General features: G+C 35.9%; 1 protein-coding gene across 1 annotated transcript; it reads right to left on the bottom strand.

Moving 5' to 3' along the window:
• Positions 1 to 13,767: 13,767 nt before the first annotated feature.
• Positions 13,768 to 20,099, bottom strand: LOC145617994 (uncharacterized). Its single transcript, XM_081672771.1, has 9 exons — positions 19,948 to 20,099; positions 19,636 to 19,764; positions 16,629 to 16,690; positions 16,294 to 16,530; positions 16,029 to 16,196; positions 15,841 to 15,890; positions 15,133 to 15,262; positions 14,238 to 14,275; positions 13,768 to 14,103 (listed from the first exon to the last, which is right to left on the bottom strand). The coding sequence occupies exons 1-9, from the start codon at positions 19,967 to 19,969 to the stop codon at positions 14,007 to 14,009; spliced, it is 933 nt and encodes a 310-aa protein (XP_081528897.1). The 5' UTR covers positions 19,970 to 20,099; the 3' UTR covers positions 13,768 to 14,006.
• Between the last annotated feature and the right edge of the window lie 428 nt (positions 20,100 to 20,527).

The following is a 20,527-nucleotide window of genomic DNA, read 5'->3' as shown; positions in this document are numbered from 1 at the left end:
TTTGCTTATGTGGCGCGCCGAATGCTCTCCAAAAATGCCTACTTTATTTATATATATTAGATTATTTTCAAGAAAAAGTATTTGAAAACATTTGTACTATGTAACAAGTGAATGTTACTATATTTGCGGATTATAAAGTTATTATGGGGTATTTTTTATGGAGAATTTTCTTTATTTATCTTGTAATTTGGAGATAATACACATAATTTTTTTATATTATTATTAATATCTACTATGTACTATTTATGTGATCAATTTTTAAAACTTTGAGCATCTTTTGTAATCTAAATAAGGGTCTGTTCACATTTATTGAACTAAATTAAATTGAACTGAACTGCTTGGAAATGAACTGAACTGAACTAATCTGAAATGAATATTTTATGAGAGAAGGAAATTAGGAGCTGAATAGAACTGAACTGAACTGAACTGATTGGAGTTGAACTGAACTGAACTAAAATTAAGCTGAAGTGAACAGGCCCTAAGAAAGAATATTACTTTGTGAAATATTAATGATTAAGGTTGAACGTAATATATAAATTAGTTAATGCCCTAGCTATACTTGGATTTTTCATTGTTGAATTATTTTTATGCATATATAATATGGATAATTAATTTTGTAGGGGGTTTAGGTGGGGACTATGAGAGATAAATATATAATACTAAAATGAAGCTTTTTGCCAAAAAAGGAAGTGTAACACTTATTAAAACACGACCGGATTTGGTAAGTGTAACACTTATTAAAACACAGAGGGAGTTATGCGTTATGCGTGATTAAGCTACTAGTCACATAAACTGAAAGATCGAGGATCGGGTAAGCAATAATCTATGGATGAATCTACGCCTAGAATATTAACGAATATCGATTGAGGTGTATACGGTGGTAGCCTGTGACTTTGATGAGCTGAGAGATACGTATGAGTCACTCTTTTCTAATATTTATTATAAACAAGGGTTAGTTGTTGGAATATGTTGTTACTGGAACGAATCTATGTTCAATAAACATGATATATGATCTTGATATCCTCATCTCTGGTTTTTTCCAATATGATGATTAGTGATATTGGATTATTGGTGGCCTATGAAGGATGGTTGTCATTTAGTCAAATTGGGCTATTGGCTTGCTAGATTTAGGTTTATTTAAAATCAATATCGGCAATAATGAAAGGACGTCTTAGACTTTGACTCGGAATAACAACGCTTACTTCGTCCGATTCTTCTCACTTCTCTAAGTCATACCACCACCATGCTGTTGATGCATTCTCAGAGATTCTTTTTTTTCCTTCTCATCAGAGATTTTTCAAAAAAGTCGTGATTTTGTATTATATGTATATTTTAATTAATATTAATAAGATTTAGGTCCAGGTTCTAGGTTGAAGGTTGATTTAATTTCAATCATATGCACTATTTTCGTGTTACGACCGTTTCAAGGTGTCGTAAAGATTTCCCTTTGCGACAGTTCAAAGCTGTCATCGCCATCAAGAATTGCGACTATTTAAGGGTCATCGGATCGTAACCTCCCCCATCAGCCACGCGTAACATATTGTCGTAAGTTGTGATGGTACGTAACCGCTGTAATTCTTGGAGTTTGCGACGATTTGTGGCTGTCTTAATCCTTGGAACCTACGATGGTAACAAGCTGTCATAGAAATTACAACGATTTAAAATTGTCTTCATTTATTTTCAACAACGGGAATAAAAGTCATTGTTAAATTTTCGAAAATTGTCGTAACACATAGTTACGATGGTCAAACCACCATAATGAAATTTTTTGTGACATGCTTTGTGCAACAAATGGTTTACGACTATTAACAGCAGTTTTTGGCATTTTTAGTATGAAATTTGGCCATCACAAATGAGTTGTTTTCTTGTAGTGATCCCTCATATTTAATGTAGCATATAAAAAATTTAAATGTAGTCATAATGTTTTCGAACATATCAATCCACCCTACGTTTTCAAAGTACAAACGTAAGATCGGATCAGATCGAACTAACCTAGACCAAAGACCGAGATTATAATTTTCAAGAACCAAAAAACTGGATCAATGTGGTCATTTAACCATTAAAAGTTAAATTTATGTTATTCTATTTTTTTTTTCAAGTCAACATTTCAAGTCAATATTCACTATTCCCTCCATATTTAAAAGAGTCTCCATATCTACAATAGGGCTCCATTTTCCTTTGTTGTTGTATTTAATTAAGTGGTCTAATCACAGTACGTATGCAATTAACGATATATATTCCAAATATTATCAAAATGACAAAAAAAAATCATAATTATAACGTAGAAAAAAATTGCATTAATCAAATAAAATAGAAAGGGGACAAAAACCTTGAATTAAAGTAAGGTTCCCAAATAGATCCAAAATCTTATAGGAATACTAACTTTCAAAAATTCTAAAAAAATGCAACAAAAAAAAAAAAAAAAAAAAAAAAAAAAAAAAAAAAACTCTATATTTTCATTAATCTTAGGCAACCTTTTTCTTTTTCTTTAACTCTAGATGGGACTGTAATGTTGCTGGAGTACTATAAGAATTGTACCATTTACGCAAGACGTTAAAATTATAACGTCTGGAAAATGTATATTATTTTCAGCTAATGTTAGTACACTGGGCCTAATCTAAGTTCAAACCAACCCCACTTGTTTTTAACTAAAAGTTATTTTTTAAAATATTTATAAAATGAAAAAATAATTATTTATTTAACATTGAATTATTTAATATGTTTATGTGAATAATAATAATATACATATTTTAAGTAATGTATCAATACACATAATTACATGAGTTAACTATGTGCAATATAATATTTACGTAGTTACTCATAATTTGTTATTTTCACGTAATGATTTATTAAATAAAATTGTACTCATAATTATTTTCATACAAAAATACATTGTTGTTTCTCACTGAATTATATTTTTTTTGTAAGTCATTAGAAAAATGTTTTTACAAGTTTTCTAAATGATTTATATCAAAAAATTTATTTTATTTGATTCAAATTTAATTTTAATATTTCAAACCCTTATAAATTATGCTAGATTCACCAATGTTAGTACATTATCGTGAGTTTTCACCAACACAACATCATATTTCTTTATCTCTTATTCTTTAACGTGTGATAAAGAACCATTTAATACGTTTTCATACTGATACTTTTGATGTAATACCCCTCATGATTGCTTTAAAAGAGTTTGATATACTACTCATATCAACAAGATGCATCTTCCTTTTAGGAAGCTCATATGCTAAGACTACTCCATAGTTAAGCGTGCTTGGCTGGGAGTAGTCTTGGGATGGGTGACCTCTTGGGAAGTTTTCCCGGGGTGCGCATGAGTGAGGACAAAATGCGTCGGAAGGACTTGTGTTGGTCTGTGGGGGCAGTTGTTGGCCCTCGATGCGCATTTCGTGACAATAGGCCCCTCCCTGATTTGTTTGGGGTCGGGGTGTTACATTTGAAGCCTCTTATTGAGGATTTCATTCTGCTTATTAGCCTCCAACACCACCTCATATGGGTAAGTACGAGTAAAAAAAAAAAATAACCTACAAGTAGAATAATTTAAGTCATCATCCATCATCAGAAGAGTCGGAAATATCTGTCTGCGATAATGATAGACTTGAGGCTACCGAATGATAAACATCACCATCTTCAATAGCTCTAGGGTTTTAAACGGCACCATCCATGAGTGAGACTGTGAGAGAGAGAATAGAAGAATCTCTAGGGTTTTGAAATCCCAATTTTCTATACTCAATAGATCTATGGGTATATATAGAGAGAGATGTGGAGACACTATTAGGGTTTTAATTCTAATTGTTGATAATCAACGGTTAGATTGAAAGTTTGCGTGTTTCTTGAGGCTTCTACAGTCATCTTATCTAAATACGTGTAGAAGGATGTGGAAACACTATTAGGGTTTAAATACTCACCACTGATAATCAGCGGTTGGAATATAAGTTCGCGCATCTCTAAAGGCTTAAACAATCATCTTAATCAAAAAAGTGGCATATTACTGCTACTCAGTGCCTCTCAATTTTACTAGAGACTACTACAGTCGTATTAATCTAAATAAGTGGCAAGTTAAAAAAAAAAAGAGCTCAAAATATAAGATAAGCAACAAACTATGGAAGAATCTACGCCTAGAATATTGACGATTATCAATTGAGGTGTACATGGTGGTAGCGCATGACTTTAATGAGAGATACGTATGAGTCACTCTTTTCTTACATTTATTGTTAACAAGGGTTAGATGTTGGAATATATCATTGCTAGAATCTATATATGTTCAATAAACATGATATGTGATCTTAATATCCTCATGTCTCGTTTTTTCTAATATGATGATTAGTGCGTGAATTTGGATTATTGGTGGCCTATGAAGGATGGTTGTTATTTAGTCGAATTGTGCTATTGGCTTGCTAGACTTGGGTGTAAATGCTCTTGGTCTTTATTTAATGGTGAACATGAGGAAGAAGGATGAAAAATGTTAGGAAGTATTCAAGTACCACTGAAGCTATGCCAATTTATTAGAAGAATTTGCAATTTTAATTAGATGCTCATGTGTCATGTCATAACCTTTCCAACGATGCATCATTATATACCTCGAATCCTGCCATTCCGATGGGGGGTGCCTATATTGATATGATAGTTAACCACCTCTTCCATTCTTGCAATTCTAGTTCATATTTCTTGATCCGTTGGAACTTCATATTTATCCTGATTTGATTCGTCATCGAAGACGCAGTTTTGGAAAAAACTTCCACAAAACTTTTGTAATATCTAAGTAATCCTAAGATACTTCTCACTTCGGTCACATTGGTTGTTGTTGGCTATCCATTAACTGTACTATCTTTTCAGGATCTACCATAATTCCCTGGTGAGATATAGCATGCCCTAAAAATTTCACCTTTTCAAGACAAAACTCACACCTCCTCAGTTGGTTAGTACTTCTCTCATTCATGTTACTTCTTATCTTCGAATAAACTAAGATGTCATTAATAATTATTGTTCCAAATATGGTTTAAATTACCCTTGCATTAAACCATGAAGGTTGTTGGAGCAAGAATAAGTCAAGCTAAAAGGTATAATGGTGAACTCATGATGTTCATACCTTGTTCATCAACCAAAGTACGTCTTAGGTAATCTTGTAAAACCCCAAATTAGTCTCTATATAAATACTACTCCCTCCGTCCCAAAAAGAACGACCCATTTGGCCAAAACTTTGTCCCAAAAAGAATGACCCATTTGCATTAAAACACCCACCAATTTGCAACAATATTTGTGCAAAATTAGCTTCCCCATATAAAAATTTGATTTTCCATGTTATTTTATTACTTTCTCTCTCTATTTTTTACAAACACCATGTAAATTTATCTTTCCAATATACTTTTACTTCTTTTTACTTAACTTCCTTAATACCCGCGTAATCAACCCAAATGGGTCGTTCTTTTTGGGACGGAGGAAGTACAACAATACGCATAATACACTATAGAGAGAATTTTGGGTGTATTATTATTGATCATGTAATGATTACTTAAGAACTACCAAACTTAGCAGCGGAAAAGAAACTAACTTAATTGAAAATCAAAACGAAACTAAACTAATGTTATTTAATCACTCAAACATAACTTTATTATGAAACTTAAAGGAAAAAAAAATTTAGGCTATGTGATCAATCTTGAGTATTTGATACGCATATATACTCCACACCTAAAATCACGACTGCTTACCAAAAATAAAAAATAGGACAAACCAAACAAAATAGAAAGTACAGGTTGGTAAAATATGTCAAGTACATTTAAGATCTTTATTTAATAAACATGCGTTGGAATTTTTTAATTGGACAAACCATGATTATAATATACTTTTTATAAACTAACTTAATATTTAAAACCTTCCAAAAATAGCAACTTTCAAATTATGACAACTTCCATAAATATCACTTTCCAAACATACAATCAATATAATTAGAAACCAACTTTCCTTTTTAACCAATTCCTTCTAAGTATGCACATCCATTAAGTTAGTCACTCCTTATCAACAATTTATACTTGTCGAAAGACGAGATCATCATACAAAAAACATAGTCTTATCAATCAATTTCACTTAGTAGGAATATATTCATCATTTGATTGATTAAATGAACAATAGGCAAGTAAGTGCCATTTAGGCTCATTTTGCTACGTTTGATGCCAATATTAAACCAAAAAAGTTTGAAATAGGAGAATTATTAGAACTCGTTTCAAGTGTTAGAAACTTTTACAATTTGTTTGGATAGAAGAAAATGGAAGGAAAAGAAGGGAAGAGAAAGGGATGGAGGGGGAGAAACTCTCTTGTTTGGGTAAAGAATTGAGGGAAGGAAGGGAAAGGAGAGGGAGGGATAAGCACAATCCCTCCAAACTTGGAGAGATTCGGAGGGAAAATGGAGTTCACCTCCGCCTCCCTTTCTTTTCCCTTCCTTTCCCTTCCTCCTATTTCCCTCCCCTTCTTTTCCATCCTTATTTGCCATCCAAACAAAGCGCTAGATGTTAATATATTCATTTGATTGATAATATAAATTATAGGCAAGTAGCCAATATGTTCATTTGATAATTATAGGCAAGTAGCCATTTTAGGCTCATTTTTGATATGTTTGATGTCCTATTGAAGCTCAAAAGTTAGATATATGATAATTAGAGCTCGTTTCAAGTGTTGGAAACTGTTAGATTTCGGGAAAACTCCTTGGGTTGGAGTGTGTACCATTGAATAATATATATAGTGTTACAATACTAGTCCTAATCTAGTTAGGAAACCTAGTACGATAAGAATACAAACTATATCACAAATATATACAAATATATCCTACTCTGCGACAAATATTATAATAATCCTATAATATCTATCACACCCCCGCAGTCGTAGCGGGAGGAGGGCGAACGCTAAGATTGGACCTAAATTCCAAAAATAAATCTCGTGGTAGGCCTTTGGTGAAAATGTCTGCAAACTGATATCTAGTAGGAACATGCAAAACCCGAACTTGTCCCAAAGCAACCTTTTCTCGAACAAAATGAATATCCATCTCCACATGTTTGGTGCGTTGGTGTTGTACCGGGTTGCCAGAAAGGTAGATAGCACTGACATTATCACAATAAACAATAGTAGCCTGCCGTAGAGGACAATGTAACTCAAGTAAAAGATTACGAAGCCAACATGCCTCTGAGACAACATTCGCGACCCCTCGATATTCCGCTTCTGCACTCGACTTAGACAAAGTATGCTGACGCTTAGATGACCAAGACACGAGGTTGTCCCCAAGGAAACAACAATAGCCCGATGTGGAACGTCGGGTATCGGGACAACCTCCCCAGTCAGCGTCAGTGTAAGTAATAAGTCGATGCGAAACAGTCGGATATAAATGTAAGCCGTGATCAATGGTACCCTGAACATAACGCAGAATGCGTTTCAATGCCTCAAAGTGAGGTTCCCGAGGATCATGCATAAAAAGACACACCTGTTGTACCGCATAGGCAATATCTGGCCTAGTGAATGTGAGGTACTGAAGAGCACCTGCTAAACTACGATACAAAATCGGATCCCGAAACGATGGTCCTGCATCTGCACTAAGTTTTGACTTAGTGTCAACTGGAGTAGCTGCAGGTTTACATGAGCCCATACCTGCACGCTCTAAAATCTCCTGTGCATACTTTCCCTGTGAAAGTAGCAAATAAGAGGGAGTACGGGTTACCGCTATCCCTAAAAAATAACTCAACGGACCCAAATCAGTCATAGGGAACTCAGTTTGTAACTGAGATATGATCCCTGCACGCAACTTGTCAGAAGAGGTAGTTAATATAATATCATCAACATATAGAAGCAAATATGCCATATCATCACCCTTTCGAAAAACAAACAGAGAGTTGTCACTCTGAGAGATGACAAAACCCAATTTGATGAGAAAATTTGCAAAGCGTTGGTACCAAGCTCTGGGAGCTTGTTTCAAACCATAGAGAGCCCTGCGGAGTCGACAAACATGAGTGGGTGCTTTCTGATCAATAAAACCCGGAGGTTGGCGCATGTAAACAGTTTCCTGCAAGTCACCATGTAAAAAGGCATTTTTGACATCTAGTTGATGTATCGACCACTTTTTAGCCATAGCTAAACTGAGAACAGTACGAATAGTGGCCGGTTTAACTACCGGACTGAAAGTCTCATCACAATCCACACCAATTTCCTGCGACCTGCCATCACATACAAGACGAGCTTTGTGCCTTTCAAGATCACCATTAGACTTGTATTTATGCTTAAAGAGCCACATACAATTAACAATATTCACCCCCGTAGGCCTAGGCACCAATTCCCATGTCCCTGTCTTAATTAAAGCACTATATTCATCATTCATCGCCGCATTCCAGTTATGGTCATTTAAAGCTTGTTTATAAGACTTTGGAAGGGGTGATTTATGATGATGAGGACCCGAAGGTTGAACGGTGAGGTTGCAATATTTCGGGTTTGGCTTAAAAATTCCCCGTTGGCTACGAGTAACTCGGGGAGAGGGAGGTGGTGGCCGAGTGGGTTGTATGGGCGGTACACCACGCAATGGTGGCGGGGTATAAGCTGATGTTGGTGAACCTGGGCTGCTGGTCGTGTTTGGGCTGGACAGGGAAGTTCGCGGGCTTGCCGCGGCTGAAGGTGGGCTGTCGCAGGCTTGCTGCGATGTGGACTGGTGAGATGGGGAGGGCGTGGTTGGAAGTGAGCTGACTAAAGGTAGAGATGGGCCTCGGTTTTGAGGTGTGGTTTGTGAGCCACGAGTTGTAGATGATGGAGAGGGTGGGCCGTGGTTATGGGCTGGGGTTTGTGAGCCACGATTATGGGTTTGAGAGGGAGTTTGGGTTGTTTGTTGTGGGCTATGTAAAAAGGGATGCAACAAATCAGGAGATGGAGGATCATCCACCAAAAAATCGTAGTCAGTGTTGCGGAATTGTGCTAAATTCCGAAACGGAAAGACGGTTTCATCAAAATTGACATGACGCGAGATGATGATTTTATTGGTGGTGAGATCAAGGCACCTATACCCTCTATGATCAATAGGATAACCCAAGAAAACACATGGTGTTGATCTAGGAGCTAATTTATGTGGAGCTGTGGCAGACAAATTAGGAAAACAAAGACACCCAAAGACACGAATATGATCATACGAAGGAGTTTTCCCAAACAAGGCAAGAGCGGGAGTACTGTTTTTAAGGGCTTTGGTTGGCAAAATATTTTGAAGATAAGTGGCCGTTTCAAGAGCATAAAACCAATACGATGGGGGAAGAGACGCATGAAAAAGAATTGTACGCTTAATATTATTAAGGGTACGAATCATACGTTCAGCTTTGCCATTTTGGGAAGATGTGTGTGGACAAGAGAAGCGGAAAAGCATTCCGTGGTCAATACACTTTTGCTTAAACGGGTCATTATCAAATTCCCTACCATGATCACATTGAAAACATTTAATTTGACGTTCAAATTGGGTTTCAACATATTTTCGGAAATTTATAAATGATTGAAAAGCTTGAGATTTGTATTTTAAGGGAATTGTCCACACAAAGTGAGTATGATCATCTAATAAAACTAGATAATATTTGTGACCTTGAGCACTACGAATGGGAGATGTCCATAAATCGGCATGTATAATATCAAAAGCACAAACTGTAGTATTATTAGAGTTATCAAAGGGAAGTCGAGTATGTTTTCCTAATTGACATGAATTGCAAAATGTGGAGTCATGCTCCTTATTACAATAAATATGATTTTTAGACTTAAGATAGCTAAAAACTTGAGCTCCAGGGTGTCCTAGACGACTATGCCAAGTGGAAGGTGAGACAGCAGTAAGGGAAGTAGCAAGACAGGCTGACGGAGTGGTTCTGACTGGATATAGGTCTCCCGAACTATCACATCTCGTTATTATGTTCCCCGTACGAAGATCCTTCACAGAAAAACCAAAAGGATCAAACTCAATAGACACTAAATTATCAGAGGTAAATTTACGGACTGAAATAAGGTTCTTTATGAGTTGAGGTGCTAGAAGGACATCACGGAGGACAAGAGGTGTTTTAGTATGGGGAAGGGTGCCATGACCATAACCTGTTACCGGAATGCGATGACCATTACCAACTAAAATATGATTTTTAGTGCTTAAATTAAACAAGGGCAAGAGATTACCAGCGTTATTCGTCATGTGAGATGTTGCACCTGAATCCACGTACCACTGATTGTCGGGATTTGGAAGAGTCATCGTGGAGAAGGAGGATGCCAATTCCGTTGGTGTCATGGGCTGCCCGTATTGGGCTGAGTACGCCTGTTGGGGTCTCGGCTGGCCGAGAATTGATTGCTGCTGTTGGACTGGAAAAGTAGTAGGAGGTTTGGCCCAAGAAGCTTGCTGGGCCCACTGCTGAAAACTAGCCCAGAGCTGTTGCTGACTTGGGGCGGACTGATTTTGGGGGTTATGTTGGGCCTGGGCCGTTTGTGGCTGTTGGTTTTGCCCTTGGCCACGCCCCCTGCCTTTCCCTTTGGGTTTGCCTCCCCTCCCCTTGCTGCCACGCCCACCGCCACCACCACCCCTACCCTGTTGCTGCGGTGGTTGCTGCTGTTGGGCGGCTGCCGCGGTGGTGGTGGTGGTGTTGTTGTGTTGCGCTACAAAGGCTTGCCCGGAATTTTCCTTAGCCGATTTTCTTGACTCCTCTAACAAAATTCTTGATCTTGCTTCATCAAATCCGGGAAGAGGGCGAATTTGAGTGATGGATTGAGCCACTCCATCATAGTCCGAGTCAATTAAACCTGCACAAAGACGAAGAACCAAAGTTCTCTCGGATACGGGTTGACCAACATTAGCAAGTTGGTCTTTGAGTTCCTTCAATTTCTGACAATAAGAAGACACGTCTGGAAAATTCTCAACAAAAAGATTGTTAAATTGATTTTCAAGGTATATAGCACGAATTTCACCATTATCTTGAAAAATATTAGCGAGTCTATCCCAAGTTTCTTGTGCCGTAGCATTCTTGTACAACACCGTGCTTCGTAAGTCTGCAGAAATTGTATTATAAATCCACTTTTTCACAATTGAGTCAAGGCGGTTCCACTGCGCCGAGGTGAGGTCCGTAGGACGAGGTGATTTTGGATCTATATGGTCGATAACATTGCAGGAATGACAATGAATCTCAAAGAGTTCAACCCAACTACCATAATTCCCTTTGTCACGATCAAGAATTTCCGGGACCTCATTCTTGATATTGCTAATAGAATTAGCAGGGTGGTAGTAGTTAGATGGTGGAGGAGGAGGAGGTGTGGGTTGTGGGTCATCATCCTTGGCCATTGCTAAGTATGCCGAAACAGTATGTTACTGGAAACCAAAATAAGATTTAACAAAGGAACTTAATGTTGCAGCAAAGTCAAAGTGAACCAAAAAACGGTAGCAATGTAGGTGATGAGATATACCACAAAGGATTAGAGTGTGCGGAAGAAACAAAGAAAGGATCGGATTTTTTAGAAAAAAAAAAAAAAATTAATTTTGTGGAACCCTAAAAAATCTAGGCTGTGATACCATGTTAGATTTCGGGAAAACTCCTTGGGTTGGAGTGTGTACCATTGAATAATATATATAGTGTTACAATACTAGTCCTAATCTAGTTAGGAAACCTAGTACGATAAGAATACAAACTATATCACAAATATATACAAATATATCCTACTCTGCGACAAATATTATAATAATCCTAAACTATATCACAAATATATACAAATATATCCTACTCTGCGACAAATATTATAATAATCCTATAATATCTATCAGAAACTTATAAATATGCATATACGACATGCTTGAGGTGTTACTATATTCATTTAGGCTCATTTTTTGAATGATGTTCGAGAAAAAGAAGAAAATCTAATGTACTGATCAAAGGAAGCTTCAAGACTTGAAAACAAACTTGAAGATCATTATAATAGGAATTTTATTTTACTTAGGGCCTGTTCTCATACGATTATTTTCAGTTCAGTTCAACTCCTAATTTCCTTCTCTTATAAAATATTCATTTCAATTCAATTCAGTTCAGTTCAGCTCTAATAAGTTCAGTTCAGCTCAGTTCAGTCAATGAGAACAGGCCCTTAGTCTTCTTGTTGTAAAGTGTGTAGGATTAATTGAATGAATTGGTGAAAGGCTTCTCATTAAGGAGTAAAAGTTGGCTTGGTACTTAGGACACTACCAGTTTAGGAAATAGAACTAAATTGACAGTTTACTAAACTTGGACAATTGGTTGTTGAATGTTTTGTATTTCCAAAAATTGAGGATTCTGCCCTTAACTTATTTTAGCAAAAGGGATATATTCTAGCTAAGAGAAATCGTGTTTATATCAGTTTAGGAAATAAATTATTTCGCATATATCTTATGAAATTATTCAAGTTCTATTTTAGGAAACAGAATAATATTGAACATGTTTTCTTTCGTGCGAGTGATTTATTAAGGAAAGGATCTTCAACCTAAGATATAACTTTCTAGGTCACGGAATGAATTATCTCCCAAGCACGTACTTTAAAGATAAACACATTTCTAGTTTATAGGCTGACGCTTTTCACGTATATATTGAGAGATCATTCCATTCGAAAAGTTCAAAAACACTCCTAAGCAACAGTTCGTCAGTTTAAGAATTGTTAGTGCAAGTACACACCTTATTAAGTTCAGTATTGCCTTTCACCTTTGCTTTGTGAGCTAGAAAGGGCTATTAAGGGATCTTGAGTATTGTAATTGAATCACTAAGGGGTTAGTGATTGAGTAGCATTTGTGAGTTCAAGTGCGAGTCACACTGCACCTTGAATTAGGTATGGGGATTGTTAATCTAAAGTTAGGTGAACAATCATTGTAATTGCTTTTGTTATTCGAGTTGATTAATAAGAGTAATTAAGGTAAGGAGGACGTAGGCTCTGGATTAAGTTGAACCTCAGTAAATCTCTGTGTTCTTATTGTTTCTCGCATTGTTTCTATGTCCGTTGTTGAGGAACCAAATCTGTTGGTTCTCCTCTTTATTTTGAGAAAAAAATTTATAAATTAACGAACTTCTCCCATACTCAATTCAACCATCTTTTTGAGTACCAGTTGCACTTTCAACACGATCAAAATCGGCACAACTTGAACACGTGCGATGTTACTGAGAGAAAACACGACATCGACACGACATAACTCATTTTGCTAAAGTAGTCAAATTATGCAATTATCTAACATTTTACATTTTTGATAGATTTTGTGAACAACATGAAATCGACAAGAGACAAAACATGAACACAACACAACTTTTTGCCAGCTCAACTCACATTATAGATATAGATAGATAGATTAATCTTGGATCATGCATGAAAAAAAAGTGTACAAAACAAGGCCTAACTTATTTAACATGGGATTTAGATTTTTAACATATTGTTTTCAATCTCAATTCCAATCTCTATTTTCATAGAGTCGGCATTTTTTGGTCATTTGAATATTATGAAATGAGCAAAAAGAACAGCAAATGAGCAGTAAGTTACTTTAGGATGTTTCGTTTGCATAAAGAAAATTCACTATTTCTAAACTCTCTACATACTAATCGCTTCATTAGCTAAACTCTAACTAATGTTACATCCAAAAGAAAAGGAAAAAGAAAAAGAAAAAGAAAAATCCCAACAAGTTAGCAACTACTGCTTTTATTGGTGTTAGACAGCCTGCTTGAACAGGACATTACAGTTCATCATGACAGTTGCTCTTCATGTCCTCACCAAAGTAATTGATTACAAGCTGAGTATCCAAATTGACGAAATAACAACTAAATGTTTACAAAATTATAATTCAAAACAATATTTTCCAATCTTCACAAACGAAATCTACATATAATCAGAAGAATGTATGGTGATCAGATTTTGCAAAACCAAGGGGCGCTATTTTTGCCGCTCCCCCCTTCAGATCACCAAAAATGAATGGAAAGAAAAAAGAATCTTGTCTTAACAGTGCTGCCAGAAATTCGCCGGAACTAAATGGCACGGAGTCCGGATAATTCCCGGAGTTTCTCACAAAGTACAAATGTGATTGTTGTCTGTGGACCCAAACGTGCAAAAATTGTAAAGCCCCTGGTGTAGAAAAGAAACAAAGTTTTCATTCAGCCAGCTGCTATCATAACTCAGACAACTACATTTATAACTGTAGAGTACGAGATAAAATGGACAGGACAAGTATCAGTAGAGATATAGATGTGAAATCTCACCCTTTGTAAAGAGCAAGAGGACCCTCAGAGCGCATAACCTGCAACATGTGAAATGATATGATGAAATTGAATACCAATTACCATATAAGATTAATTTACCATTTCAATGCTGATAATGTAACAAATCTGTACAAAAAAAACGTGCAAGTTATGGTAGATGCAAGTCATTAAGTTATACCGCTAGAGATAAAAATAAGCCTTCTTTGAAGATTTCATATTTATAATACTTCATCTGTCTCAAATTTAATTTCACATTTGCAGATGGCAGCATGCAAGGTGATTAAAGAAAGTTTGTAAAATGTAAATTAAAAATAATAAAAGTGAATACAAAGAGAAATTGTAGCAATGTGACTATAATAATTAAAATAAAGAGAGAATTTTGAGGCACCCTATAATAGAATGGAATCGCGGGAGCACTGCTAATTTCCAGATTGTGACAGCTGATAGCAATGAGATGCAAAAAATTAACACTATCTCTTTCTCACAATGAGCATCCTATTCAGAAGTACAAGAATAAAACTCATGTTGTCAAAAGCAAATAGTGCCAAGATGAGAAGACAGGGACCGATTTAAGTGTAGGACCAATAACTATGAGTGACACCTAAACCTAAAAGTCAAGGAAGTCATTTTAGCATGGGTGATAAGTTAGCTAGGAAGTACAGAGTAAGAAAATAGCATTCAATTCCCTGTTAATGCATGAAACAACAGAATCCAAGCTTCAATTATATCTAGGATTCTTGGTTAAGATTCACATACAAGTTTCGGTCTTATACACTTAAATTAAGGCATAATGTTAACGCCTTAATAATAATTGTGATTTAAGCAGTCACTGAAATCAATAGGAATATAAAACATATGAGCAAGTGGAAATATAGTATGAAGACTATCTTAGTACCTGGTAGGCACAGTGTAGTCCGTTCTTATAATTCCTGCCACTTGATTCCTTCTGTGACATTAGACGGGTTTTGATCATATCCATGGGTGCCGTGACCAGAGTGCCTGCAACCCCAGCTATAGTACTTGACCTATTGTAAATATACAGAGTCAGTCCCAGGAAACCTGTAGAGTGTTGACAACTCACAAACTCTAACAAAAGAGCTACTCTGTTGGTCTCACTATTTTAATCCTGTATGATATTAAACCCTTGTTTATAATTTATTTGAAGGGGGCATGACATCTAATGCCTTTCACAGCACTCTTAAATCTGAAATTTAGTTTGCAAATGAAGATAAAATGAACAAATTCGCATGGGATGTCAAAGATTTACATTAATGAGGTGTAGCTAACCTGTAAGCTACATCATACTGATCTTCATGATCCTGCGTTTAGTTCATTAGTTGTATTAAAAATACTATACTGGAGATTAAGCACAAACTATACTCTGCATTCCATTAATTGTAACTTTGTAAGCAAAAGAAATAATTTATACGTGCATATCATGGATAATGCAGAATATTAGCCACATGCTGAAGTCAAAAACCAAGAGGACTACTTCCAGATATAACATTCATGACATTTTGGGGTTTAAAAAGCGAAAAACAATAACAGCTAAAAAAGAATGCACCCAGATAAGTGAAAAAAAGCCAGAAATACTGTTGCATACATGAGGTGCAAAGAAAATCCTTCTTCAACAGAGGTCCATCTTGTCAAAGCCTGCAATGCAAGAAAATAGTAAAGCAAGAATATTTGGAGCTGAACAACGATCATCAGATGTTTAATAATATCGATGTCTACTTATGAAGTTATGATGATCTAAAAGGTTTAAATAGTAGAGAAAATAGCATTGCTAACTCGCTTAGATTCATCATATGTTGCAAGCTGTGATGCAGTCAAGGAAGCAGCTCTTGCCATAGCAGGACCAACACCCTTCCAAAGAGCACTTATACCCTCTTCTGAAGCAATTTTGCGCATTAGGCTAATAGCACCTACTTTGGCGCCTGAGTTCATTTGCAAGCGAACCTGATGCAAAGAGTTGCTTCATTACAAAAGGCATTAAGAGAGAGAGAGAAAGAAAGAGAGAGAGAGAAAGAAAGAGAGAGAGAGTACAATATGACACCTTCAGAACTTCAGTAGGATTAGTCAGCGCAGTTGCAAAAGAACCAGCAAAGCCTCCTGCGACTATTTTTACAATCAAATTTGTTGATTCAAACGCCGCTTCGCACACATACTTTGAAGGTTCATACAGACCTAGACGTAATCCCCCGTATAGAACTGACCTTGTCAATGCAGGTGTCAATCCAAGGTACAATGCACTAAATCCTTCTTTGTTCAATATCTGGGTGAAGATGTGTCCCTGCAGAGATTGAAAATGACTAGAAAATTCAATTGTCTTCAATGTCACAAAATTAAAGGTGAGAAGGCACATAAACCTTCAGAAACCTAGATGTTTACCAATCCAGTTAAAGGTCCACGTTGACCAACAAGTTGCATTTGAAGCCTTACTTTGAGAACATCTGCAAGAATTTAATCAATGTATTCAGAGTGCTGGCAATTTTCCAAATTAGATACTTGGTTTCACACTTTCATATTGTATATGAACAGACTGAATGGTCACATTATATCTTCAAAGTACAAATAAACCCAGCCTATCAATCAGACCCATTAAAAGCTACAGTATTATAAGTCCTTAAAACAAGATTAACAGCCATGCAAAAGGTCCTAATGTTGCTGCTTACCACTCCCAAACCCATCCATGTGGAAAATCCTTCAGCTAATACGAAATGACAACTTGCTGACAGAAAATAACAGTATCTCCCTGAGAAATTTCATACGGGAATAATATCCGAGACTAAGAATTGAGTAAATTTACATATTAATGTTATAGGACTATCCATTGCAAGGTATGAGACTTGAGTCCCACATCGGTCATATGGGGGATTGATGTGGGATTTATATAGGACAATGGGCTCTCCTCCCCTTGAGCTAGCTTTTGGGGTGGCTCTCCTATTGTCCTATATCAATGGTATCAGAGCCGACCTCGGAGTGGTGGCCCATGGAGCTGGTGGCTTGGAAGAAACCAACCGTGACCAAACGTGGCCGTGACCAACGAGGACATCGGTCCTTTAAAGAGCCAACCTCGGAGTGGTGGCCTGGATGAAGCCAGCCGTGACCAAACGTGGCCGTGACCAACGAGGACGTTGGTTCTTTAAGGAGGGGCGAATGTTATAGGACCATCCATTGCAAGGTATGGGACTTGAGTCCCACATCGGTCATATGGGGGATTGATGTGGGATTTATATAGGACAATGGGCTCTCCTCCCCTTGAGCTAGCTTTTGGGGTGGCTCTCCTATTGTCCTATATCAATTAACTACTATCTCCATATCTTAAAGTTATTCCCATCTTAAAACTTTATAAATTCCAACATGAAATACTGGACTCTCTTGATGAATATATGGGGAAAAAAAAATTTCTTATGGGATCTTTGATTTGTCTTGATATGAAGTATCAACCTTTTAAAGTTTTTTATGATATTGTTCCCCAATACATTTATAACAATATTCAAAATAAAAAATAAAAAAAAAAGGTAAAAACAGGAACATCTTTTAGGAAAGGAGGAAGTAATTTGCTATATACTGCAGAGGCTATTCCCCTTCCGGACTGTCCATATTTAGCAATTTGGCCACAGATACTTCCAATTATCCTCACACAATAATTTCAAAAAATAACAGCAAAGAGTTCGATCTTCACAATTTTCTATACACGTGGAGATTTTTATACAAACTCTATGAATTTAAGGATATTTTAACAGTATAATTCAATAGAACAGTGTTCCATAAAGTTAGTTGGACAGGCAACAGGCACGTATTTTGAATTGCAAGATAGTAACATTTCATTGGAATTAGCATTAAAACATTGGATATGAAACATAATCACTTAGATGCCTTTTAGCAATTCAAAGTTTCCTTTGTGTTTTGGAGGCACAAGGGGGGCAAGGAAAGGTCTTGTGGAACTCAGCAACTTTATGTTTGTTTGTTATAGATTAGTTAATGAAAAAGATTGCTACGATTATATTTACAATCAAACTAAACAATGAGGTAGTTAATACTCAAACAAACACCATAAAAGCTTTGGAAGAGGGTGGTTCCTTCTTTTGCTTTCCTGTTTAGTTTGTTTATTTTGCAGGGTTACCTAATACTCCCCTCCTCTCCCTGAACTCCAGATTTAAGTCTTTCATTTCAATTCATCCAATTTTCTGTTAATAATAATTTTTTTTTTTTTTTTTTTTTTTTTTTTTAAAAAAAAAAAAAAACTTTGTATTTCTTAGGGTGTATTATTCATATGGTATTATGACCCAATTGTATTACATAAAACCTCAAACATATTACAATACTCCCACCTAGCGCATTGTGAAGTTTCACTTATTCCGCGTATTGGTGTGTACTACGTATTAGGCAACCCAGCATTTTTGTTATCAATCTAGTTCAAGCCATCAATTCATCAATGCTAAACCACAAGTTTGTAATTCAAAGATAGCTACCACCGTATCATGAACTAAACCCCGTAAATTTTACAAACAAACGAACACACACACACACACACACACAAAAACCTTCTTTTGTCCCATTAAGATTAATTATCCCTTAATTCACTTTTTTAAGAGCTAAGTCAAAGCATGTGGGAGGATTTTTTTTTTTAGGCACATGAATTGTTGAGTAGAGAAAATATACCATTAAGGGAATAGGGAAAACTGAATGGGACATCCGAAACAGAAATATGGGGCAATATTAGTAGGATGGACTTAGAGGATCATACATCCGCAGTAGTTACCCACTAGACCACTACATAACAATTCAAAACCATGTCTAACCCCCAAACATGAACATCATATGTAGGCATGTCAAAGTCATATAAAGCAAATACAAAGTAGTATAATTGAAAACCATAAGCAAAGCACATCTCCATTGGCCATGAATATAGGATATTCCTGTCATCACAATAAGTCCATAAACAAAACCTATTCAAACCACTTCTATTTTCTTAGTTGCAACACTTTGATTTGCCAACGCACAACATTAACCATATATCTTTATATTCTACCAAGAAAAACTATAGAGTAAAAAAAATGATGTTCTGAAAACATAATTTAACAGCATTTTACAAATTAAAATTTTAATTTCACATATATTTTTTGAAAAAAATTGGTCAAAATTAGTACTAAAAAAAGTGCAGAAATTCAGAGTGTTTCAATCTAAAAGCATTTGTTATCCATACAAAATAATTATCAATGTGGATCCACAACAATGCATTTTAAACCTCCTAAACAATAAACACTACTAATGAGAAACCCATCACCAAAATTAGATTTCATTGATGAATAAACCAAGCAACCAAACAAATTAAAGCATTTGAAAAAGGATATTGTATAAATAAATGAAAAAAAAGAAGAGAGATTGAAACCTAAAGGATGAGTAACAGCTGTAGCAGTGGCAACGGAAACCCCACTTGTACCAAAGTGATAAACAATGGTTGATAATGGCGGCAAACTCCATTTGTGTTTCTTCTTATCATCAACATCCATTACAGAACCTGCAATTATGTTGCATTTTTTTCAAGATTAAATTCCCAATTTTTAGAACACATATCTCCAAAAAAAAAAATCAAAAAAAAAAAAAATATGATTTCAAGATGGGTGATTTCTTTTAAATTTTTTTTTACAAGAAATTTCAAAATGAGCAAAATGATGCAAATGAGAAAGTGAAAAGAAAAAACCTGAGGAGTTAGAAATGGACATTGTTAAAGAATTTGGTCATCGATTGAGAATCTGTACAAGAATGAACAATGGAGGTGCAATCACGGTAGTATAAATCGGAGAATAAATCAGAAATAATCGGTAGTGTAAAAGTATGAGTTGCGTACTTGCGTTTCCCTTCTCTCTTTTCAATGTATCACTTCTTTTTCCGTCCCAGAATAATTGGGACATTTGACTTTTAGGGGGTGTTTGGCAAATGGGAATTGAGGGAGGGAATGGGAATTTTAATCCCAAACAAAACAAAATCTCTTGTTTTTTTTTTAGAACAACAAAATCTCTTGTTTGTTAAATGGGAATGGGATTAAAGTGGGGAATGAAAGTGGGAATAAATAGGGTGAATTCCCACCATTTTATTACCTAGGGAGGGTAGGTAATAAATGGGTGGGAATGAGAATAAGTAGGAAATGACATTTTTGCCATTAATGAAAAAATAGAGGAGAAAGATTAGTAAGGGTAATGTTGTATTTTTGTTATTTATTCCCCATCTATTCCCATCCACTACCCAAATAAAGTATTGTCATATTTTTCTATATTCCCAAC

Source organism: Chenopodium album, chromosome 26 (assembly GCF_948465745.1).
Source record: "Chenopodium album chromosome 26, dcCheAlbu1.1, whole genome shotgun sequence".
NCBI classification, from domain to species: Eukaryota; Viridiplantae; Streptophyta; class Magnoliopsida; order Caryophyllales; family Amaranthaceae; genus Chenopodium; species Chenopodium album.
The sequence above is the reverse complement of the archived record's forward strand: the minus strand, read 5'-3'. Positions and strand labels throughout refer to the sequence as shown.

Bases quoted from the DNA above. Each gene is read 5' to 3' on its own strand.
- LOC145617994 (XM_081672771.1), bottom strand. From the start codon at position 19,969: ATGTCCATTTCTAACTCCTCAG. The intron at 15,263-15,840 runs GTATGCAACAGT...TATTTACAATAG, and splicing joins GGATTTTCTTTGCACCTCAT to GTCAAGTACTATAGCTGGGG. The intron at 14,276-15,132 runs GTACTAAGATAG...CACATGTTGCAG, and splicing joins GACTACACTGTGCCTACCAG to GTTATGCGCTCTGAGGGTCC.